General features: G+C 42.1%; 1 protein-coding gene across 9 annotated transcripts in view; it reads right to left on the reverse strand.

Annotated features, from left to right (window-relative positions):
• The window catches only part of Trim9 (tripartite motif containing 9), a 107,728-nt gene that overhangs the window by 33,184 nt on the left and 49,108 nt on the right, over positions 1–25,436 (reverse strand). For all 9 annotated transcript variants that reach the window (XM_005004537.4, XM_063247540.1, XM_023565913.2 and 6 more), the window contains exons 2-4: positions 15,753–15,848; positions 13,276–13,398; positions 856–966 (exon numbers count right to left, since the gene is read on the reverse strand). In XM_005004537.4, the coding sequence (XP_005004594.1) occupies positions 856–966; positions 13,276–13,398; positions 15,753–15,848 (330 nt within the window). The remainder of the gene's footprint in view (positions 1–855; positions 967–13,275; positions 13,399–15,752; positions 15,849–25,436) is intronic.

Genomic DNA, 25,436 nt, shown 5'->3' on the forward strand with positions numbered 1-25,436 from the left:
CAGAGGGAGAGTTCTGTGACTAATTAGTAGGTGTTAATTAATCTAACAGACAAACCTGTATATGTGATCATGCTATTTATGATTGATCCACTTAAAGCCCACCATTGTAAAGAATGATACAGGTTGGTGAGAAATTAATTAGAATCAACAGATCTCAGCTTCTATTTTGAGGTGTGGGTAGTATATCAAGACTCGTGAACTAGAGAGGCTGCATACAGGATTTATTACATTTTAAAGACACTGTCTTTTTGCAATGACTGCTTTGGACTTTGATAGAAAATTCTTTCACTTCTTACATTCAGTCATCCAGGGTCACTCTTAGTCATTTTAACAGAATGTAAATTGGAAGAGATTCTCATGTCCTTTATCAAAATATTCCTTACATTTAAATAACATGCGACTTAAATCATAACATTTCACTAAAAGTTAACGTTGAAAAATGAGTAAGTTTCACACATTAGAGAAATCACTGGCCAATAGGCCAGGAAGAGGTGACCAGGCAGAGACTTGCAGATAGGACATTTTTGGCTGACGAAACTGTCCATGAGATAACAATGGAGTCAGATTCTTAGCGCAGGGGAAAACTCTACTTTGGAAGAACTTACGGGGAGTTGCATTTTTTAAGAACAAAAACAACAAAACGCATATGCACTTTGCAGCCATGTAACACCTGGGGACAGACTTCCAGAAAGTCGGCGAGCTTATTTAGCAGGTGCCCACACACCCAAGGCAGTGTGACAGTTGGTTCTGCTACTGAGGTGACGAAGCTTGGCCAGGGCTGCTCTATGCCCCACCCAGGCATCTTAGACTCATCTCATGGGACATGTGGAAGCCAAACAAATGGTTAACACTTACCTGCAAAAAGCCACTAGGATCATTTTCCTTAATCACCTCCAAGCAGTACTCCATGAGACCCGTTGTCTGACGCAATTTCACTGTGCAGTGAGAGATCTGATCTCGAACCACCTAGGAGTGATGAGAGAAGAGAACCATCCAAAATGGCAGGGCATAGAGAAGAGAAGCCAGCTGGGACTTTTGGAGGATCCTTCAAACCAGAATCCAAGAGCACCGTGGAATGAAGCTGGGCTTCAGGCAATACTCTGTGGCAGTGTCTGCATGGACTATGGCTTTTGAAGACGGACTGGGTAAGGCTCTTAGAGGAAACAACAGGTAAGGACAGCATCCATTGGAGAGGAATGCAGAGGCTGGGACCTTGTGGATCAGGTCACCTTGACACATCAAAGCATGCCCTCTGTGGTACTCTTACCCTGTTCTATGTGGGAGGCTGGCTCTCCTGTGAGCTGGCTAAGTAAGGACTTGGGAGTCTGTTAGGGACAGATAGCTTCCTTATGAGTGGCTGTCACACTGCTTTGTACCCTGGTCACTTTCCCTGCCTCTGCCTGCCTCAGGCGGAGTCTTTTGGACCAGCTTCCTCCCTCTGCTTGCCTTCCCCAGGGCTGCAGGAGCTTTCATTTTGACTGTCCTTCTTTGGTGGATGGTAGGGGGCTGGAGAGGGCCAGGTGGAGCTTGTGAAGGACAATAAAATGATGTCAACAAGTTGGAGAAGGACAACAGATGGAGAACAAAGTTCTCAGAATGACCCAGTTAGAATCACCATGTCATTCTGGGAAGCGTTTTTAAAGGTTGCCCTATTTGCCAAGCTGTGAGTCTGCTTTAACCTAGATAGGCAGCTCTCTGAATCTGTAATTTCTGCCTCTGGGAAGCTGTCTTTGCCCAGTGACAAGTGCATGACATTCCTTGAAAAGTCTTTTTCTTTACAGGTGTTCATCCATGGGTCCTCTGCTCGGTGACCTGAATCCTGAATGGTTTTGGAAGCAGAGAACTGAGCATGGATTTTCTAGGAAGTTTTATCACTTGCTTCATGATATACTACTCTGCAGAAGCCTCAATAATATCCAAAGGCTTGTCTGGATAATCATTTTAAGAGATTTTAAGTTTTTAAAGATTTAAAAGTTTTTCTTCATACAACTTTGCATGTTTAAGTTCATTTTCATTAAAGTTTACTGTATCTGCTTTCTAAAACAATTGGAAGACAGATGAAAACAAAGGAAATGATTTCATTATACTAATATAAATTTTTATAGCACTTTGATAATTCCTTCTAGTTCTTTTCCATGAGCCAGATTTAATTTATAGTTACAATTATGGTATATGATAATTTTACCCTTCCCCACAAATGTAGTACTATATCATTGCATTTTTTAAGTTCCTACCATCATTAAATATCTTTGGCTACATAAATATCCCAATGAGTGGGTTAACATAATTCATTTAATCATTCTTGTTCCCCTATAATTCGATATTTAACATCTTCCTAATTTTTGAATGACTCATTATTTGTGATTTTTGTTCCCATTTTTGTTGTGGATATATGTTTATATGTATAAATGTATATTAAAATATGAATTAATATACATTAAAATTTCAAACTGTATTACTACTCTCCATTTCAGGAATGTTTTCTTCTACCCAAACTGAAATTCTGTGCCCATTAACCAGTAATTCTACATTTTCTTCCTTCCAGATCTTGGCAGCCACAATTTTACTTTCTGAAATATGACAATGCTAGGAATTTCACGTAGGAGAAACCTATAATAACTTGTCTTTTGTGACCTACTTGTTTCACTTAACATAATATGCTCATGGTGTAGCATGTGTCAAGATTTCTGTCTTTTAAGACAAAACAGTATTCTAAATGTATGCATCATAGTGTGTTTGCCCATTCATCCATCCATGGAGTGTTGGGTTATTCCACTTTTTGGCTCTTGTGAATGAAGGTATTATGGACAAGCAATATCTGTGATCACTGGCCTTTACCTTTTTGGATATAGTGTACACTCAGAAGTGGAATTACTGGATTACATGTAAATTCTGTGTTTAAGTTTTAAAGTATGGCTATACTGTTTTCCACAGCAATTGCAGCATTGCACGTTCCTTCTAGCAGTATGTAAAGATTTCAATTTCCTCCATATCCTCAACACTTACTATTTCTAATTTTAAAGGTATAGTAGCCATCCCAATTAAGTATATCATCATGGCTTTCATTTACATTTCTGAAATGACTAATGATGTTAAGCACCTTTCCATGTACTTGTTGATTATTGTGTATCTTCTTTGGACAAGTATATTTAAGTCTTTACCCATTTTTTAAAATTAAGTTGTTGCTGTTGTTGAGTTTTAGGAGTTGTTTATGTATTCTGTATATCAACTGCTTACCAGATAATATGGTTTACAAATATTTCCTTCTGTTTCATAGGTTGCCTCTGCGTTTCTTTGCTAGTGTCCTTTGAGGCATGAATATTTTTAATTATGAGGAAGTCCAACTCATCTATTATTTTCTTTCGTTGGCCAGTTTTTAGCATCAAAGCCAATAAATCATTGGCAACTCCAGTATCCTTAAGCTTTCATCCTTTGTTTTCATTTGAAATTCTTGTAGTTTCAGGTCTTACATTTAGCTCTTTGATCCATTTAGACTTAATTTTTATATACAGTATTAGGTAAGTATCTAATGTTATTTTTTGATATACAGATATCCAGTTTCCTTCATACCATTGGTGGAAAAACTGTCTTTTCCCCATTGAATGATCTTGACACCTGATTGAAAATCATTTGATCATATATGAGAGAGCTTATTTCTGAACTATTCTGTTCCAGTGATTTATGCTTCTCTTTATGCTAGTACCACATTGCTTTGAAATTGTAGCTTTGTAGTAAGTTTTGAAATCAAGTTTAAGTCCTGCAATTTTGTTCAACATTGTTTTGGCTGATTTGGGTCTCTTAATTTTTGGCAGATGATTGGCTACTGCTTTTAAGCTTTTAGTGATAATTACAAGAAATTAAAATATAGAATTTGAAACTCAAGTTACAAATTTTAATGTGCAGGTGATTTTGTTGATTTTTGTAGGGGAGGAATCAAATTTAAAATTCATTGATTGGCACATTTCTTTGTTTCTTTTTTTAACATCCAGTGGATTTCTGACAATTGCTACCACCTATTGGATCTAGGCTCAAGGAACACAATTTTTTTTAAATTCAGAAAATATACAGAAAGAGAAGTATTCTGCTATTTTACTCAAATATGCCCCAAATAAAATATTTAAAAATTCGAGACAGGTGACCTGCTGCTAATATGCTAACCCCCCTCTACTTTATAAGGCCTAACTTCTGTTCATAGAAGACCTTGTTATATTTTGGTAGCCAGGAAATCACTGCTGTGATGGAGCAGAAACTCAGCAGTCACTATTTCAATATGCAAATGGCACCAGCTCTGGACAACTGGTCCTGAAAGCTCCCAGGACAAACATAGACCAGATCTGAACACTGTAACCCAAAGGGAGGGAGTCTACTTTGGAGACAAAAATGACTGAATTGTGTTCACTTTCTAGGCCACTCAGTTCAATGATAATATTATTATATACATATGTGTACTGAGTCCTCACAAAATTCTATATTTGCCTCTATAAATTCATCCTTGTTTTATTTTATTTTTTTGGTACTGGGAATTGAACTTAGGACCTCATGCTTGCCAGGCAGGAACTGTGCTGCTGAGCTGTATCCCTGGCTAAATTCTCTTCTTGAGCAAGCTTTATTTGACTCTGAAGGTGCTGTCTGGGCATGGAACATGCTGCCTTCTCCCTCAAGCTGCTTAATTGTTGCACGGCCACCGAGTACATGCATTTGTCATTGGTCCCTTACACTGTGGCTCCAGCTTCTTGGAGCTGAGTAGCCCAAGTTTCCGGCTCTCAAGTGCCACTGTTGCTATCACTGACTTTACTCTGGTGTTTTACACTTTAATCCATTCCACAAGGATTATGATAGCCTGCAGTAACAGTCACTGCTAAACTTTAAACTGTAGGTTTCCAGGGCAGCATTTGGGGTGCATGTTAATTGATTTCTAGTTTCTGAACTAATTGACTATGGCTTCTATGTTATGGAGATCAGTCAGATAATTAAATTTAAGTATTTTTTTTTTTCCTTTTTGGTGAGTGCCTTTTATCAGCTCATTACTTGATATCTTTTTTCCTACCTGTATTATTCAAACCACTTTTTATACTACTTATCTTTACGCTTGTATTTTTACGAAAAACAATTCCTGGGAAGCCAGGTCATCTCACTTTTTCCTTGAGTCACACATTTCTGTGCTTTGGCTCTAGAGCCCGAAAGAGAACCTTTGGGCACCATGTTTGCAGCTGGACTCGAGAATTCCTGTTCCTAGACACTGTGCACATTGCAGGAATGACATAGGAGGCACTGGGAGAACACTGTTCCTGCTCTCATCAGCACTCTTGCCTGCATCAGTTCTCGAAAGACCGTGAATTAATCTGCAGGTCAAAAATTCAGAGAAAATTTTCAAAATTTTATCAGCAGATTTGCTAACTGATCAGGAGACAAGTGCATACTAAGTATTTGAAGTTTTATTTTGTTCAGTGGCAAACTGATAAAGTTCACTTCTTGGGACGAGAATAGGACACTTATTTAGAAAAGGAAAGTCTAAAGCCTGGCCTGGTGGTGCACAACTGTAGTCCCAGCTCAGGTGTTGAGGCAAGAGGATCAGGAGTTCAAGGCCAGCCTGTGCAAGTTTGTGAAACCCTGTTTCAAAACAAAAAGGATTTGAAAAGGGGTGGGGGCACAGCTGAGTGGTATAATACTTGCCTACTGTGTACAAGGCTCTGGGTTTTCAATGCCATGCACATACACACTAAGGTCTGAGAATGGCTTGTTTTGTCCCTCTGAATTTTCAGACTTTACAGTAGCATGGAACAGTCCAGTAGAGTTTATGTAAGTGAGAATTTGTTCTGCCTGCCTGTAGCTAATTTCCTATTGGTAACTAAGCTTCTTCCTCCAGTCATCCCGTGTTATCCGACAGGTAGACTTGATTTTAACTAAGAGGAATTTTACTATTTCATCCAGCTTTGATAACTTCCCCCCATATCCATTCCCTCTCCATGTCACAGGTATGTCTTAGCTTTCTGTTATTCTTTTGAATAAATACTTTTGAATAAACACCAGAGTAAAGTCAGTGATAGCAACAGTGGCACTTGAGAGCATGTTCAATAAATACTTTCATCGTACCACTTTCCCCCATTGTGCAATCTGTAGGGATATCACTTAAAAATGTTAGTCTACATAAATGCTAACATTGTCTCTCCTGTTTCAAAAATTCTTTCCTATACATGCTTGTCTGTCACAGCTTAAAACAATTTCCTCTAAGCATAAGATAATCCTTAATCCTTCTGTTTGCTTGTTTCTATCTAAGGCACTCATACTTTTAAGAAAGTTTGAAGAATTCGTTCTCCATAGGTTTTTTTCTGGTTGATCTTGTTTGTGTGTGTGTGGGGGGGTCAATGTGTCCCACTATTATTCCACAGCACTATGACCAACTGGGCGGTCCTAAGCACTATGGCCAACTGATGCTTTGCACTGACTCATGTGAGCTACAGGTCAAGTTTTTGGCTGTTAGGTTCATGTTGTAAATTAAAGAATTCTTTTGTTTCTTCCTTAAGTAGAATATTATTTGCTATATTGTTGTCACATTAGCTGAAACTTAAGGAATTTATGGAAGAGCATTATAAATTTCTCATATGCCACTTTTCTCTCACAGGATTTCAGGTAAATATTTTCTCTCACCCTCTTGATACTATTCTCTGTGCCATTATTTTAATTTACCCACTTTGCTAAGATAAATTTGAAGTTTGCATTTTTAATCAAATGTTCATGTAGTCTTATTACATAAAGCAAGCAGCTGTTTGAAGGTTGGAAATTTTACCTGTCAAGCTGTGAATTTTCTATTCCAGAAGTGTGAATACTACCAGCAGCTTTATCCATAAACACTGAGCGGAATATGGAAAGCAGAGTCTTGGGTTGTAGCACTCTATATTCTTGTACAGGGATGCTGTTTTTTGGTAATGAAATCTAAGTTACTGGGTGTCTAATACAAGCATGTAGGTGCAGTCACACCCACACATGGAAGGTGGGTTGCGATTAAAGTGAGGCTACATCATGTTTTGTAGGATGTGAGGTATAGAGGTGCATTCCATTCTCTTCAAAGTGTGAGTTAGGTGCCCCCCGAAGGTACAAAGTGTCACTCACATCTAGGTGCAGGTGAAGCACATTGAAGACACCCTGAGACTATCCTTCACTGGCACTCTCAGAGTGATCTGGGGCTCTTCCAGGGTGTGTCCCCTAAACTAGGAGTGTCCCTGCTGTGGAGAATGGCTTCCTAGTGATTTCATAGGGACCATGGGCACTCTGTCCCTTTGCTCCTACATGGAAGCACAGAATTGCAGACTTTTAAAAAAATTTACTTTAAAGAGAACCCCCCCCCAAATTTCAAAACAAGATAATAGGAGAGTAATGATGATTAATACATCATGTACTATTATCTTTAAATTAGAGTACAAGCTATAGGCATATAATTGTACAAATAATACTAGCACAAACCTTTCTTTTCAATGAATTAAGTTAGTAGTTAAATTATCTTAACTATCTGTATACATTTATGATGATGATGTTTTTCCTTTCTACTTTTCTCCTTTCCCCCATCCCAGTTTCTCTTTCCTTTTGAACAATTTCTTCCCATTTCACAATATCTATTGTGCATCTTGGATCTTCTTTACTCTTTCAGCTTCTCACACTACAGAGACAATATGATGCTTATACATGCAAATCTGATTTATTTCACTTATGAGTATGATCTCAAATTGCAAGATCACAGAATTCACCAAATGAAACTCTGAAAGGAATTTCTCACTAATGATGGATTTCAATCAGCAGAAATTAGGATTAAATTATTACTGTAGGCCCCTTTACTATTTTTTACTGCAAGTAGTGGAAGATTTCTAACTATTTCAAGTGCCTAATTTTTCAATATCTTCATTCTAATGGACTAGTCCAACTTTCTGCCATTCGTTTTATTTGGATTGGTTTGAATTAGTTACTTTTTCTTGCTAGCAATGGCTGTAGTCAGTCAAATCATATCCAGTTATTTTAAATTTCTTTGTGAGCTTGGACAGATTTTTTTTCTCTCTCTCTCCTCCCTGAATCAGAGTTATCTACCTAGTGGGAAGCAAAGACAAAATAGTTGAGATAAGCAGTTTCACAAGGCAGTAAGATTCATAATGGAAATTTGCACTCTTAATTATATGGGCAGGTAATTAATTATTTGCAAACATAATGACAATGAGACAGGCAATATGTGCTAAGTGCATGGTGAGATACAAACTGAAAAAAATAAGGATTCTGACAAGACACTATGGGACACTAAGCTTACACGTAAACTATAGTTGGCATGTATATTGTGGTAAGCCTTATCATTATGACTTAGCATCCTCATTGAGTTGGTATGTTAAGTTTACCAGCCACACATGGAAATCAAAGATTAGATTTTTTCCAGCATGACTATAAAAACTATAACACATTTTTCTTTCTTTTTAATAACATGTTTTTCTTTCAGAGAATCTTAGAGTTAAATAGTAGCCAAGAAAACATGTATTGGGCCAGGGATTTAGTTCAGTGGTATAAGCTCAGCTGGTATAAGCTGGCAAACGCAAGGTTGTGAGTTCTATCCTTGATACCAAAACAAAACAAAACAAACAAACAAAAAAACCCAAACAAACATGTATCATCTTGTACTATTCATTCTAAAATGCTGAAAGGAGAACACATTTGACATGATTTTAGAATCCTTTCAAATTTTAGATGTGATGTGAAAATAATTCCCAGGTATTATTTTGAGCTTATTAAGAGAAAATGACACATATAAAGTTTCTAAAGATATCACTGATCTCAAATTTTAACATGGTCATACATTCCCTGTGAGGATCACAGATCGTGAGGAGAGATTAGGGCTTTTCCTACAGAAGGCTCAGGAAGGACATTTTAACTTAACATACAGGTAGGACAAGAATCCCGGGGGCCCAGCTGGCTCAGACAGTTATTGGGATACTGAGTATATAATTCCAAATACAAGCCAGTAATATTTCTTGTAAGTTAATAGTATTTTCCCCATCAAGTAGCTTTCTGATATTTGCTTTAGTTCATTACATCCTGAAAATAGACCTATGGGTCCCAGTATTATTTTCAAACCATGGAATAGAACTATAATTTCCATTTTAAACAGGATTGCTACAAGGTGACCACATCTGCATACCCCTCACAGCTCTTTTGTCTTAATAGTTCACTAAAATTGGGCAGTATTTTAGAGAATGATCAGTTATAAACTCAGATCGCTAATGAACCCTCGGATTCAGAGACAGGAAGCTCAATGTATGGGTTAATTATACCCTATGCACTAGGGCATTATGGGGGAAAGTTCCCAGAAACACTTCTTCAGGGTGTTGACTGCAACTGTATTTCTAGTTATCTTCTCGCAAACGATTAGCAAAAATAAGAGCTAATACATAGTGAGAACCATGCTAAGAGCTTTGTAATACCTCATGAGGTAAGAGTTCCTGCTAGCTGTATTTTACACAGATAAAATAAACCAAGCCATAGAACGGCTTAGAGTTAGATACCTAGTGAGTGACACAGTGTGACCTCTCAGCCAGGTCTCTAGGACGTGAATCTGGGGTCCTCCCTGCTCAGCCCATCTTGCTCTTGAATCAGAACCAGGAGACCTGTTCCAGCTGTGGGTCTGGGCTCTGAGTCAGGAGGGCCGTGAGTGGATTATAGAGACTGTAAATACACATTTTGCAGCTAATTGTTCAAGGAGAGAAAGTTGCTGGGAAAAACGCACACACACACATACACATACACACACGCAGACACACACACACACACACATATGCACATGCACACATGCATTCTCCTTTGTCAGCCAAAGGCCGCCCCCAGAGAGCACAGCCAAGGGGAAGAAGAACGGAAGAGCTTTGCAGTGCGGTGACAATGTGTTAGACAACAAAGACAGGAAGAAGTATGGTGCTTGGCAAGTGACGTCTACACAAGGCCAGTCTTTCCTCACAACTCTCGGTAGCAACAAAAGTGACAAGAAAGGGAAAAGACAGGGAACATAGACGTGGGAGGGAGACAGAGGCCCTGTCAGTACTCATGGTGGCAGCAGGGCTTTCACACGTTGTTGTTAGGAGCAGTGACAGATGCAAACAGTAGAGGAACAAACTGCTGGAGACAGAAGACAGAGCAGCTTTGCTGCCGTGGGGGGCAGCACACACCTGCCTCTCCTCTCTCTGGTCCTCTGAGATGAGGGCAGGTGAGTGCCTGTGCACCAGGCTGCCCTGCTGAGTGTCCACTCCACACAGGGGACCTCAAGGGAGGCCATGGAGACAGTCCCAGGCCTGTCCAGAGTGTTTAGCAACATCCAATGAGAAAAAGTTAAACTTTATAGCTAGATATGTAAATGGTTCCGCCACTGCTTAGCAGGGGAAACTCCAGCCATCCTGGTCATTTCCCAAAGCCATGTACATTTTTATTTCACATAGCTACACGTGACTGAAATGGTATTTTGAAGATAGCTGTAAGGGTGAAATTCTGTTTATCTGAAGAGTGCTAACAGGAAGGGCTGCAGTGACAATCTTCCATGTTAGAGCAGGTGATGAGGACAGGAAATGTCCACTGGGTCTCGGGAACTAACCACAGGATACCTCTGTGTTTATGAGGTGTGATCAAAACTATGGTGGATGCTGCCACTGCCCAGCGCCATTCTGCTGAAAGGCGGGCTTGTGAGAACCTGATGGTGTGATGTCATCCGCCTTAGTCACTGGGTTTTGCATGGTGCAACTTCTGATTCTTCCCAAAGTCAGAACGACCATGAAAGAGAAATGTTTTGAATGGATTCAGAACATTGAGGCAGCCATGACAGTTCAGTGAAGGACACTCACAAACACTTTCAGAATTGTTTCAGAAAATGGCAAGAATAATGGCATGATGTAAGTTTTTGAAGCATTTTGAAGGGGATTAATGTCTTTTAAAAATTTAAACATAATATTTTTGTATCATAAAGCATCCTCAAACTTTTGCTATTGCTATCATCAAAGCTGAGACGTGGTCGCCACACATGTCCAGTCTGTGTCACTGTCTGGGCGACTGCAGAGTCACATATTACAACTCTTCCAGATTTTAATTCATATCTTTAATGTTGATTCTAGAGAAAAGAATTTGCATTGAGATCAAACCTGAGTGCCTTGGAGGAAGGCTTTCTGGGGTAGAATCATTTTCCTGGTCGTTGCAGGTAAATCTACAAGACTGGTATCCACATGAAAAACTTTCAGGAAACTCTTTGGATAAATATTGTTAAGTACCTTTAATACCACCTTCAGGTTACTCCCCACATTTTATAAATCAGTACACATGTGGCCATAAATCACCACTGGTGACCCATTAAGGAGTTCAAAGATGAATAGCTGGATTGTAGGCACTGAGAGATAGAAGCTAGAACTGAGGATCCAGAGAGCCATCCCAGCAAAACTCCTCATCATGGTCACACATGCCCAGGCCATGGGGGTCCCTTCCTGGGAAAGTCCAAGGCCACCTTGTCACCCCCAGCTCCTGTGTGAAGACTCCATTCAGCTGAAGTTGGAGTGCTGCCCTCCCTCCTTATTTCATTCTAAGGCAAACCTGAGAAAAGTTTCTATGAGATGCATCACTAGGACACATTAATGGCCCCTCTGGAAGGACCATTAGGATGACCATCTTTTGTTTGTTGCCTACACCAGTAGGCTAGGGCCCTTTGAGCATTAGAACCCTGGGCACGTTTCATTCCCGATTTATGGATCCTGTTCTAATTTTAAAATATACAGTTTTCTTTATCTAGGAGTCCACGTGCCTCTCCCAGATACAATTGTGCTGTTTCTGATTGTCACAAGCATCCAAGATGCATGGCGTTGATGAACCCTGGTTTGATGTCAGGCTGGCAAACTGCACCTTGGGGTGCAGGCTCTGTCTTAAGCTGTTGTCACAGCTTGGTGCCTTGACTACCACATTTCTACTCCTGCCCTCCCCTATGACAGTCAGGCAACTCACAAAAGCAGGAGGGAAAGGTCTGCACTGCCGCTACATTACTGCCCTTCCTTTGGGGAAGGAAGAAGCAGGTGCACAAATCTGAATGTGCTTTGCGAAGCTGCAGGTGGGACGTGGAGGAGGGAGTCTTAGGGGAGGAGGCCGCGGTTGGGGTTTTGTTCTGTGGAATGAACAGTGAAGCTTTCCAGAAAAGGAAACCCAGGAAAGTTTTCTCTGGGGTGCTTCCTGGCTCCCTGATTTCCTAGCAAGCAGAGCTCCCTGGGCCCCAGGGTCCTGGTATGAAGGCGGGGCACATAAGGAAGAGCAGCCCCGCTACTTGCAGCAGGCTGTGTCCAGGCCTGTTGCCCCAGTGCATCCTGGTGCCTTGCCTTGGTGTCTATCTGGTAATCACTGGTAACCAAACTGGGTCTGCCAAGCTCTAGCTGCAAATCTTGTAAGCTGTGATCTCTCATTTCTTTGTGCTTGAAACCCGTCCTTGGTTCACTCACAAGATCTCATTCTTGACACACAGGCCTTCTCATTCTCCAGGGACCCACTCCTGTCACAGACCTGCTAAATGATGCCTGCACTTCCTGGACTGTGATCCAGGGCTTAGCCACCCTGGGACTGAGCCTTCTGATGCTGACTGCCGGACCTCAGCAGGAACCTGATCTCACCTCTCCGGCTCTAACCTGGATGCACACAGTGTGCCATCCACCCACACCCCCTGGAGCCATCCCGAGGCTGGTGGAGCCCGCTGACTGCCTGCTGCTCTGTTCCTCTTGTTTCACTCCACAGACCCTTGCTCTGCGTCTCACGACCCATCTCCCATGGCGCGATGGAGGGGACAGCAGATGTCTCTAGAGGGCCAGTTGTGCCAGTAGGTTCCCCAGACTTACAGTTAGTGGAGTTCACCCACTGTGTGGTGACAAATGTCTGTACTGCAGTCCTGCTTTTTTTTTTTTTTTTTTCCTGCTTAGCACTTTCACTAACCTGACTGCATCTTTTACTTACTTACCTGGCTACTGATAATCCTTCCCCATAGAACACAAGAAAGCAGGAATTTGCACTTATTATTCCTACACTTAGACCAGAGCCCAGAGGAGGCATTCAGTGCACAGTGGATTGGAAAATGAGGGCAGGTGGGGTGGATGAGGGTTGCACCTGATCCTTTCTGGCCAGGTCACAGGTTGTGAGTGTTGTACCCTTCTATCCAAGACAGGACAACTCCCTCTTCCCCCAGTCCACCCATCTGGCCCTGAGCCTGGCTCATGGCTTTCTGCGTCCCCTCCTGGGCACACTTACCTTCAGCTTATGCTCATGCTCCTTGTTGACCCGAGCCAGCAGCTGTGCTTTCCTTCTATTGAGGGCATCAATGAGGGCGTCACACTGGGCCACCAGACAGGCCTCAAACTCCACGCTGTTCTCCTGCATGAGACAGAGTGAGACTCAGGCACAAGATGGTGGGGCAAGCAGACCCGTGTGCGGGGCAGCTGCCCTGCCTCGGGGATCAGGAAGGAGTCCTATCTGCAGAGCACTCTGGGTTATTGTCAAACAGTTGGGTACCCATCACTGTGTAATAGCCATGTTCTGTTTTAAAGTTAGATGGAAAGGATAAGATTTTGTTATATAAAACATTCTCCCAAGAGGTGATCACCTCTGCAGTTTGAATGACAGTAAGGAAAACAAAGCCACAAAGCCTTGATGTGTACAGTGACACATCAGTCTCTCTGGGCCACGTGGGCCATGGTAGACGGTGGAATGTGGTGACTGGGAGGAATGAAGGTATGGTCAAAGCAGGGGAGAGAATGAATCATGCAGCTCAGAGACAAAGGGTAGCAGTGGCCTTGATATTAAACAACAAGCCAATGACAACACTAGACTACATAATAATGGCTAAAGTGGGGGGGTCCCTTGCACTAAGGGAAGCATAGTAGGGGACAACCAATGTGTGTAACAGGCACTCCTTTGCTGTTAAATGTGCATTAAATGAATGAGAGTTTTCTCACAATGTTCAGATTAAATGCTGGGTATTTAAAATTTCGATGTGAATATATACAACTCTAGGACCTGGGATACAGCTCAGCAGCACTAGTACCTGCCTGGCAAGTGCAAGGTCCTGAATTTGATTCCTGGTACCAGAAACAAAACAAATCAATATACATATTATTGAAGCAATTCTCTAGCTGGATTATAGGCATTTATTAAAGATACTCTTTTAAATCAGTAGTGTGTGTGATTTTGATTCTTTTTTGTTTTGTTTTGTTTTTTTGGTATCAGGGATTGAACTCATGACTGTGCACTTGCAAGGCAGGTGCTTATGCCACCGAGCTAAATCCCCAATTCTGTGATTTTGATTCTTAAATCATAACCAAAAACTATAACTTACAGTAAATGAAGGCTAGCTCCTCACAAACATTAACAGAACCAAAAAAAAAATTGCACCTAATTGAGTAAACAGTAAACTTTTGGGGAGGGGCACACAAGGAACCACTTAATTTATCAGATTTATTCCCAAAGCCATAAAGAATTGAATTTCTGTATCAAAGTAGATTGATGCACTTGTCAACCTTTGTCAATGCAAGGTCTTCTTATTAGGTGTGCATTAGTAACTGTGTGAGTAGCTACTTGCTTGGTGTCTGTGGAAGTTGAATTTTGGCTCTCACGGCAGTTGCTTTTGAGTTCTCAGAGCAGGCCCTTGGAAAGCATCCTATAAGAGCTGTCTGTGTCCTGTGCAGAGTGATGGGAGGGGGTTCCTTTCCCTGGGAAGGCTCTGGCACTGTTCTGCTGTACAAAGAAAGCTTGCTCTGTGAAGGGGCAAGACAGAGGCAAGCCTGGGGCTGCACATTTTATGCCAGCAAAAGCAAAGAAAGGGTTGATTGATAAACTCTGCCGCTTTGAAAAACAGAAGGAAGTATACGAAACTGTTAGGCTGTTAGGGAATGAAAAGTTTTACACGGGCATGCATGCCAAAAAAAAAAAAAAAAAGGCAAAGCAAAGAAATCAGTGTGAAAGACTGGCTTACATTTAAAAACCCATTTCTGCCTTGACAAGGGCTAAATATTAACTCATAAAGCCAATCTAGTGGAGGCAGGAGTTAAGGGTATTTCTGTGAGGCAAACCTCAAACCATAAGAATGGTAAACAGTGCAGAGTGTCATTGTTTTAGTATCTCATACATTTTATGGCTTCTCTTTTCCAGCTACAGTGAAGAAAGTTATGAGTTGTCAAATGCTGGCTGACCTGCTGTTCATTGTGTCCAGATAAAGCAATCTGAGATACAGCCACCAAGGGACCATGGCTGGAAGGTATCCCAGCTGAGGAGAAGTATTATTGTAGGCCAGGGAGAAAGCAAAGAAGACATAAAAGAGGTAGGAAAGAAAGAAAACAGACGAGTCCAAGTGACCTCTTACTTCGATTAAATAAGATGTGATTGTGACACAATCATTTAGGGGCACCTAGAATAACAACCCGAATTCACAAAGAAAAAGCCCCTTTCTAAATACACAGTGGTAAAGAACTAGGACCTCAGTGTGGAAGACAGGGGCCATTTGGAAAACTAGGCTGCCTTTCTGGCTGTTGGCAAAAGGCCACCACCTCTAGAAGGGGAGAGTCTGCAGTTAGTCTGAATGCGTATTTGTGTGGTTGGAAGACACAGGGCAGGAAAAAACGTACTAGGGATCCTCCCAGAAGACATAAACATCATAGAGCAGAAGCAAACTCCCCACTACAGTTATGCTTCGGCCCCCAGGGTCTGCCCTCTGACTTGGGCCATGTAGTTACCTGGATTTGCTGGACCATGTTGCGGAGCTGCACCAGAAACTCCTTGGCCTCTTTGGCCCTGTCAGAAAGTCCATTCAGTGCCTGGGAAAGCTGGCTCTGCAGAGAGAAAAAGGAAGCCATGGAGCCGGAATCATGCAGGGTCACACAGCATTGTTCTCGTTTTTTGCATTTTAAAAAATTTTATCTTAAAGAGAATAAAGCCAAGGAAAATAAAACAGAATAAAACCAATCAAGATAAATTAGCATAAGTGATACAGGACTTTAAAATCTTACAAAATCAGCAATAGTTACCATAATGCCTCTTCTTGTCTTCAAAATAGCTGCAGATACCTTTGGACGTAATAAAAATTGAACAGAATAGAATAGAGAAACAAAACAATGAATACAACAAAGGACTTTAAAATAAGCTAATAGTAAATCCAAAATGGCTATCATAATATGTCTTGTTATCTTTTAAATAGCTGCTCATGCCATCAGACTTAACATAAACAAAATAAAACCTAATCCAAGACAATAATGAAAATGATGTGGTTTCCAGGTGGGGATCACCTCCTGCTGAGGCCTGGTTCTGTTCCCGTTAGTCCAAGAATGGCCCTGACTCATGGAGAGAGCCTTGGGTGTGGCTGTCCCCTTCTAGCAGTGGCCTATCCATGACGCTGGTTTACAGGTGGGGAGCACCTCTTTGTGAGCCTGGCTCTCTCCCCGCACAGTCCCCGAATGGCTCACAGTGTTGTTTTCAGAGCCAAAGTTCCCAGGACCCAGAGTCATCAACTGCCTCAGAGTCCTGTCTGAAGCTGAGTCACTGAGCCAACACTGGTACACGTGCATCTGGGAATGGTGCTGTTCAGACACTTTTCAGGGGCTCCTGAGTGGTTTTTCTCCTCTGCAGCAGTAAAAACATCTGGCCTGGCAAGGGCCCTCACCAGCTAATGTCTACCTAGAATGTCCTCATCCCCTTGATGAAGTGACCATTTATTGGATGCCTATCTGCTAAGGCAGGTTATGAAAACACTGGGGTAGTGTGCTTGTCTAGCATGCAAAGGGCCCCAAGTTCAAAGCAAACACAAACACAAACCAAAGCCGAAAACTGTGAGCCAGACACTGCAGAGCCTTAATACCACTTAGTCCGGAGGGGAGTTGGTCTGGGAATGGGACAGAAAGAATGATGAGAATCCAGAACAGGATCAAGAAAGAAAGGTTTGTGTCTGCTGTGATGCTCTGGGACCACTTAAATGTAATGACAAGACCAAGGGCAGGATGCCATTCCACCTGCCACCACGTGGGTATCCTGGTCCTCCTCCCAAGTACAGCCCTGTTGCCCTAACTGCTCTCCACACCCACCCCCTAGCTGAGGCTACTCTCTTCCTGGGATCTCACAGGCTACACGACGTAGGGACATGTTCTGCTGGGGAGGCACTGTGCCCAGGGGAGCACTTGCTTGCCCAGCTTTGTTGTTCATCCGGAGGATGGAGGGGTCTGAGAAAGCGTCTCGTTTTCTGCAGACTTGCGACCAGTGTGGCAGGTGCAGCCTCTCCCATTTGGTTCCTGACTTCTGGTGGGTGTGGGAATCTGTTGACCTGCATACCAAGGCCAGCGTGGTACCGGTTGGGGGCACGGGAGAGAGAGGGAGCCCGGGTTCCCTACGTATTGCTGAGCATCTATGCGAGCATCTGAACCTCCCACCACTAGACTTCTTGTTATGAGGGAAAGTAAACTCCTATGTGAGTCCCTTGCTGCACTTCTCCATTGTTTGCAGCCACTAGCATTGTATTTGATACAAACTTCCTTCTCCTGGTGGCCTGGCATAGTCTTCCCTCCCGCATGTAGCAACAGGCTCCCTTTCCTACAGCGCCTTCTTTGGAAATCAAGCCACATTCTCATCTTTGCTGGCACCATGTTTCGTCTACCCTACGCATTCAGTAAAAGGACAGCATCTTAAAATTATATCCTTTGGTCCTCTGCATGGTTTTCTCTCCATTGTCTTATTAAATACAAAGCAGGGCACTGATTCTTTTTTAAAATGTGCATACCAAGTGCTGACTGGGAGCAAAGTGGGATGGAGGAAGAGAACACAGACTTTGCAGGAGTTCAAGTCCTGGCTCTGACTGTAACCTTGAGAAAGTAACCTCAGCCTCAACTACTCCAATAGAAAAAAATAGAATGTACTAATATTTTGTCCTTGGGTTATTGTGAGGGTTAAGTGCATTAATCTGTGTGAAAGCTCTTGCTAATAAAGGGCGGTGATTAAGGGAACTATCCTGAACTCATAAATGCTGCCAGATAGTGGCTGCACAATCTTTTATACATAGTTTTACTGCCTTCATAAAATGAGAAGAATCTTAGTACAGTACTCTGGGGTGTTGTGGGCTTTGAATGAGATATACTACACACATGTAAAGCCCAGAACCTTGCCAGTATATAATGTATGGTGTATGTTTAGCAAATTTTGGCTGACATGCAATCTTGTTTTTTTTTCTTTATTCCAGCTCACACAAACATTGGTGGACCAGGCGGCTGTGAAGCACAGATTTCTGGGATGAAATGTGTTAGAGAATATCTGGGGTCACCTGGACTTTCCTCTGGTACTCAGAGTGCAGGAGGGTAGACCAGTGTAACTAAGAAAAAGCACCAAGTGTGCTACAGTTGTAAAATTACCAGGCAATTCAGTTCTTTACTAATGGGGCTTAGCTACACTGTCATTTGGGATAAGAGTTTCACCTCGGGAACATGCTCCAGGATCCCAAGAGATAAAGGAGGAAAAAAAGGTTGTCAGTTGGAAGCACAATTGTAGAATGAGAGACAAATTACTTACAGAAGAATTTTTTTCATTGCTACTTTTAGAACTCACATATCTTTTTTTGAATAGATGAAAACTACAGTTTTCTTCCCCTTTTTATTATAACCTGTGCCTTGGACACAGGCACTTGAAAGTCTGAATAGAGAAGCCAAATTCCATTTGGTTGCACAGAAATGAAGTAACCTGATCATTACTTTTCAGCCTTGCAATTAACTGTGTCTGTATCATGCAAGTCAGACCTGGCACGCACGGAGATTTGTTGACAGGTGCTATGTATTTAGAAAAAAAATGTTATGAAATAGTAGACAAAGAGTGCCGGCTTCTTTTAGCAGTGGCTATAGCAAAACAATAAGAAACTGCAAAAATGGATTTATTTCCAGATTTCCTCTCTGTGTCCTTTTCGGCCCCAGTGCTGCTCACCTGGCTAATGATGATTCTGGTATTTGATAAACAACTGCATTAGAAGATAAAGATGTAGAAACCTTTCCCCTGAGCTTTGTCTTCTTATAGAAACTGAGCCAGAGACAATGGGAAATCCTGGAAAGCTATTTATCATGAGAAAATGTCCCCTTTAGTCAGGATTTATACGTGCATTGCTTTCATATGATAGCCTTTGGATTGCATTTGTAAACCTTGATGTAGCAGCACATTATTATTGATTGATCTGGTTTCCTTGGAACATTTAAAATCCAGGTCTGTGCTAACAGAGACGTTTCTGTATTCAGGACCACAGAGCAGCCTGTAAATTCGCCCCCAGAGCACAGAAAGTACAAAAACACAGTGTGTTTCCATTACGGCATCTCTGGGTGTACATGCAATCAGTAGAGGGAAAAGGTACAGTTCTAAAAGTTGTTATAGTGCCTACACAGCCACATTGTTGGATATTTGTTCTCTAATTTACTGAAAAAGTGTCGAAGAGAATGAGAGGTGAAGAGTGGCACTGCTGTAGGAGCACCGACCCATTCCAGTCAAGTTGTTCTCAGCTTGCTTGGAGCACAGCATGCTTGGAATAATAAGCAAGGCTCCTAGGAAGACAGCAAGTTGCTGGAGCTTGAAGGTGAGAAACACAGAACTCTGTCACTTCCTTCCCTCCCTGCATTCTTTTCCCTTCAGTTTCCACCCCTGAGTCCCATTCCCCTTGCCACCCAAAGCAGCGACATTATGAGTGAGATCAGTTCAAGCAGGGAGCCACTGTGTAACTTTTCAGAACTGATTTCTTAGGTCAAAGGGGATGGAATTCAGTCCACCCTGACTGCCTCCTTACTTGCATGCATCCAGCTGAACCTGCCCAGACAGCAGGCTGTGTCTCCTTCCCTTTCTCCACTGTCCACATTATTCACCTGGCACTTTGTATTTGTTGATATGTTGTGTGAGCTTGAGAAGTCCAGAAGTTTAAGTAACTCAGCAGTTGCACATCCTAGGGTGAAGAAGACCTGTCCTGAGGTGGGTGTTCACGCTCTAGGTTGTGGTAATAATTGACTCATTGTGACAATTTGAGAAGTTTTGAAGTTTAACTAAGTGACTCAGCATGGAGCCAGGGTTCTCATCTTCAGCATGTGCAAGGGGAGGGCACAGAGGTGGTGTTAGCGTTACACCTGTCCTAGGGTGGGTAGCCTGTTTACAATATAAGGGAGGAAGAGAGGTTCTCTTGCAGTTTTGCTTGTCGCTTTTGCTGTCTTCTGCCACCATGAACTGCTGCCCCTTAGCCAAGTCACTCTACCTTGGAGCCAGCTGATTATAGATTGAAACCTCCACAAGCTGTGAGCTAAATAAACTTTCCTTACTTAACTTCGGGTGTCAGGTATTTTGTCCCAGCAATGAGAGAAACACAACCAAGATACCACTGTCTTCTCAATCTACTATGAGAATTGGTGAAAATTCCTGACTATTTGGGATCCAACATTACAGGGTTGGGGCAGGTTGAAAAGGATCACCCATGGATTCAGTACAAAACAAAGTTGTCAACACACAGCAGCAGCTCAAAGGTCCTAGAAGTGACCCTGCTGTTTCTTGTGTCTCTATCATAGTGCTCCTTCTTCGGGCACTGTAGGCATTGCTAGGCCCATGAGCCAGAGCCCATTCCACCTGCTTCCCGGGTACCAAGGTAACTGGCAAACACAGGAAGGAGGCCATTGCTATAATGGGACACTAAAGGAAGGCACTTGGAAGAACAGCATATATTTTTCCTGAAGAAATACTGAGTTGTAGTCTCACTGCATTACTGGTATTACACAATTAAAAAGTAAAAGCAAAATGCTCCAGTGCTTATAGTATATTAGCCATTTGTTATGAATCAGGAACTCTGGAAGGTGGTTTAAACACATACCCTACATACCCCAATCACCACCCTGCCAGTTGCAGAGGGTCAGAAAGGAGACACCATATGAGTTAAGTTCTTTCTGCCCACATGGGAGAGCCAAACCACAGACAGTAGTGTGATGCCAAAGTTGTGCCTTTTGCACTTGGATCTGAGAGAAAGGAAAAAAACAACCCATGGTGCGAGCATATAAAACTAGGGAAGGTGAGCTGATGAGGACTCATGTTTGATTACAAGGGGATCTGATCAAGATATATATATATATATATATAAAGATATATAATACAGAAGCCCTATCCTTGTTTTTCTGAATTCTTCCCTCCTTCCTTCCTTTCCCCTGCCCTTCTCCTTCCTCCTTTTTTCCTTCCTTCCCTTCTTCCTCTCAGTTTGAAAAAGACCCTTGTCAAAGAGAGGGGGTATTGTGGCAAGGAGGAAGAAACTATGGATTGGGTCCTGTGTAGCTTGGTCCCCTACTGGCCCGAGACTCTGGGCAGAGAGTGGAGTGAGGTGAAGAAATGAGCATCCACTGATGCCCCGTGTTGGGGAACTTTCAAGCTGAGCCACCCAACGAGCCTGACTCTCCATCGAGGTAAAATTTCCATCCTTCCTGCCTGTACCTTTCCTGCCCTATGAAGCAGTCTCACCTCGGGGCTCTGAGGTAGTGGAAGATCTAGGGTCCACCCTGATCCCAGTTCATTGTACTTGGGTGGGAAGGAGTCCTCGGAGATCAGCCTGCCTGGACACGCCAGCCAGTCACTAAGCCCAGAGGCAAGCTGAAAAGCTGGACCTGGAAACTGAAGCACCCAGTCCAGGGAAAAAGTAGGTATGTGTGTGTTGTGTTAATATGTGTACTAGTGTGAGTAAGTTTTTATGCATGTCAATGTATGTACGTGATGGCTGAATTTCTATGAGAATGTGGACATGTATGTGAGAATGAGTGTCAGGCTGCATGTGTGTGCAAGAACACAAGCCTGAGAGTGCAAGAACACTCCCCTGTGGAGTACAGGAAGGCTGCTGTCAGAGGGATTTCTGGATAGGAGGTAGTTTGCTAAACCACACTTACTACTGACTATGACAAGATTCTCTTCTTGCCCAAACTCTAACCAGGCTCCTCCGAGGTCTTTTCTGCAGCAGGCCCTAATCTTTGCCTAGAAAGATCTGAACAAACCCCAACAGAATCTAACAGCTCAAGGCTTCATCCCTAGCCCGACCCTCACTCCACTTAAAGCACCTGTCTTAGAAAACTCATGGTTGACAAAAAAATGTACTGCATGTGCCTGCCAAGACCTGATGAGATGGTCCCTATCTCCAGCCTTTGTGGGAGACTAAGGAGCCTGACTTCAGGAAATACCAGTTAGCAAACTCAGATTAGGGATTGAATTCAGGACCTTTGTACTGAGCAAAGACCAGCTGCTCCCCAGCCCTGTTTATTTTGACATGAGGTCTCGGCAAGTCACAAATTTGCCCAGACTGGACTTGAATTTGCCTTATCCTCCCAGGGTGCTTGGATTACAGGCGCAGACCTCACCATTTCAGTTGTGATCCTGTCTATGAGCTGTGTGGGGGGCAGAATTGGGATATAACACATAGTTATCTATGGTCCCCTCATTCTCTTCATTGCTAGATCTGCATGCACAAACATACACAGCAAAAGCTCCTGCCTGGTGCTGTTTGCTTCATTGTTTAAACTGTAAAAAATGTACTACAGTTGCCATTATTCTATCAATAGCAACTAAATCAGACAGATAGGGCAATGGGGACAAATATGGCATCACAGCTGAAGACAGACTTTAGAGTCACACAGATTTAGGTTTAAATTCCAGCATTTTTCTAGCTGTGTGATTGATCAAGGACTCCTTAGATAACTGATGGATACAGAGCAGCTCAGCACAGAATCCTCTCTAAAAGGCCAGGTATCCTCTCTGTTGCTGGGAACATCAGCTGCTGATGGATGACACCAGGTATTGTCTTTGACTATAAGACCTGCCTTGCTGACATCTATACTCCCTCCTATGCATATCCAGTCGTCAGTGACCAACTAGGGCCCCCTTCCTCAATTTGGGGACAGTGCGGAAGGAGTATCCAGCTTTTGAACTCTTGGCTGAGGCCATGGAAGGTCAGCTTCATCCTCTGTTCATTACTGGCTCCTTCACTGTCTTAGAGGTGCACTATAAGGAAGAGCACTAAATGGTAACCCACCTCTCTGCAACTCTCGGAGTCTGTATCCAGGGCACCCAGTCCAGAATACTCAGCTCCAGTTTCCTTATGTGCAACATGGAGATGATAACAGAAATTCATTATAGGACTGTAATCAGCATTTTCTGAAATCGTGTATAGAAAGTTCTTCTGCATAATACTAAGGAGGTTTAAGAATTCGACATGTATTATTTTCATAGGAATAATATAAAAATATACATCCACAAGCCATTGAAACATTGTCACACACATGTCCTGATTTGTGCCTTGAGCAGTTATAATTATTCAAACATTGGGGTAGACTGTAGTGTGTTGTTCACAACTGTTTGGTCCCTTTCCATTTTTGTCACATGACTTCCTGTTGATACAGTATGTGTTATACTCCATTGTCATTGCTGGCTATCTGTAATGGTTGATATATTTGTTAACTTGAGAAGTTTAGAAGCTTAACTAAGTGACTCAGCAGGGAGTCACTTAGGTCCTCACTTTGTAAACATTCTCAGCCTGTGCAAGGGGAGGGCACAGAGATGGTGTTAGTATTATGCATGCCCTTGGGGTGGGTAGCCTGTTTACAATATAAGGGAGGAAAAGAGATTTGCTCTCTTGCAGTTTTGCTATTGTTGCTTTTTCTGTCTTTCTGCCACCATGAACTGCTGCCCCTCAGCTAAGCCACTTTTGCCTTGGAGCCAGCTGATTATGGAATGAAACGTCCACAAACTGTGAGCTAAACAAACCTTTCCATCTTTAACTTTTGGTGTTGGGTATTTTGTCCTGACAACGACAGAAAAACAACCAAGATACTATGTGACTTTTGCTAGCTTAAAAGACACTGATTTTCTGTTAGCTTTTTTGCCCCATTTGTTACATATATCAATGGCATGTTGATAATCCAGCTCTCAACAACAACACAAATCTGTTTCAATTTATAGTATTTGTTAATTACTATGGGATGAATACTTAGCTGATTTTAGGTTACCAACATGGCATTACTGAATATGAAGTTGGCAAGAGATTTTGGCTCTTTTGAGTTGTAGTAACCCAGTTTAGCACACCACTAATTCTATCCCAAAGAGTGCCTTGAAATGAAAAGACACGTTGAACAGAACCACGGAATGCCTCCATCATATAACACGAGCAACAAATAAATAATTTTTATTGGATAAACCACTGAGACATTAGGATTTTTTGTACACATTTTTATTGATACATATCTGTAGAATATAAGGATTATATTCATCATGTGCATGATGCATCTTAGTTCTTTTTTCATGGTCTTCCACTTCCCTTCCTCTTCCATCCCTCCATCTCTTGGTCTCCACTTCTTCTGCAAAAGAACAACCTCTACTTTTTCTATTATCTATCTTTTATCTTGCTTTTTATTTATGCTTTGGGTTTCTCATGTAAGAGAAAAACATATGATACTTAAGATGTTAGGGCTGTTACTGCAGTGGAACTAATTTAGATAGCAATTGTAATTTTTTCTTCATGATTGGTTAACTTAATCAATATGTATCGACACTGACCATGAGAGAGTGATTTACACTAGGGAAAGAATGATGAAGAAAAGAGTTCCCTTTCCTCAAGAACCATCATTGCTCTGAAATGATCACCATTCTGAGCTTAATAATGTCCATTTAAAAGTTCACTTGTTTCAATAAAGAAGACATGTAGTATATTCTAACAGCCAACCACAGAAACATAGCTTCTCTACCTCTCAAAGAAAATATAAACCATCTGCTTTCCCTATAAGCTACTTCTGGCCACCATTAGAAATCCAGAGATATGTGCACAGCTTTGATCCACCAACAGTTAGATATTTCTTTATCCTGGACAGGAAGCCTTCACATTGGAGACACCCATCAACACTGCAGGTACGTTCTGCAGTAAGACAGAGGGAATCATTTCTAGTTTCAAGGCACAACAAAAATAGACTGTGACCTCATCCAGTGTTTATAATTTTTTGGGTGAAAATTGATTGACAGTGGCTCTGTGATTTTGTTTGGCGTTCTAGGAGCAGTGAAAGGATCCATGCAGTGGTTGCTGTGACTAAAGGCATGAAACTTTAATAAACTGCCAGGGAGGCAGCTATGAGGTCACCAGCACCCTGCCCAAGGCTCTGCAGTAAGCATGCCTTTCTGTGGGTATTCTAAACCCTGGTTTGTGTGTCGTTAGGCAGTAACCAAGTATATTCACCCAGGGTCAAAAATACACCTTCCTTAGACTAAGACTTGTGTACATATGAGTTTTATGCTCCAGAGATGGACTGCAGAATGGGTCACCTTTTTTGCACATGCTGCCTTTTCTTTATGGAAGGCACTAGCCAGCAGGCTTTCAGTCTTTTCCAGAAGCTGTTTCCTGTATGGCTCCTCCAGCT

The sequence above is a fragment of the Cavia porcellus genome, unplaced genomic scaffold, assembly GCF_034190915.1.
Source record: "Cavia porcellus strain 051 isolate PalLab524CR breed Dunkin Hartley unplaced genomic scaffold, mCavPor4.1 scaffold_1, whole genome shotgun sequence".
NCBI classification, from domain to species: domain Eukaryota; kingdom Metazoa; phylum Chordata; class Mammalia; order Rodentia; family Caviidae; genus Cavia; species Cavia porcellus.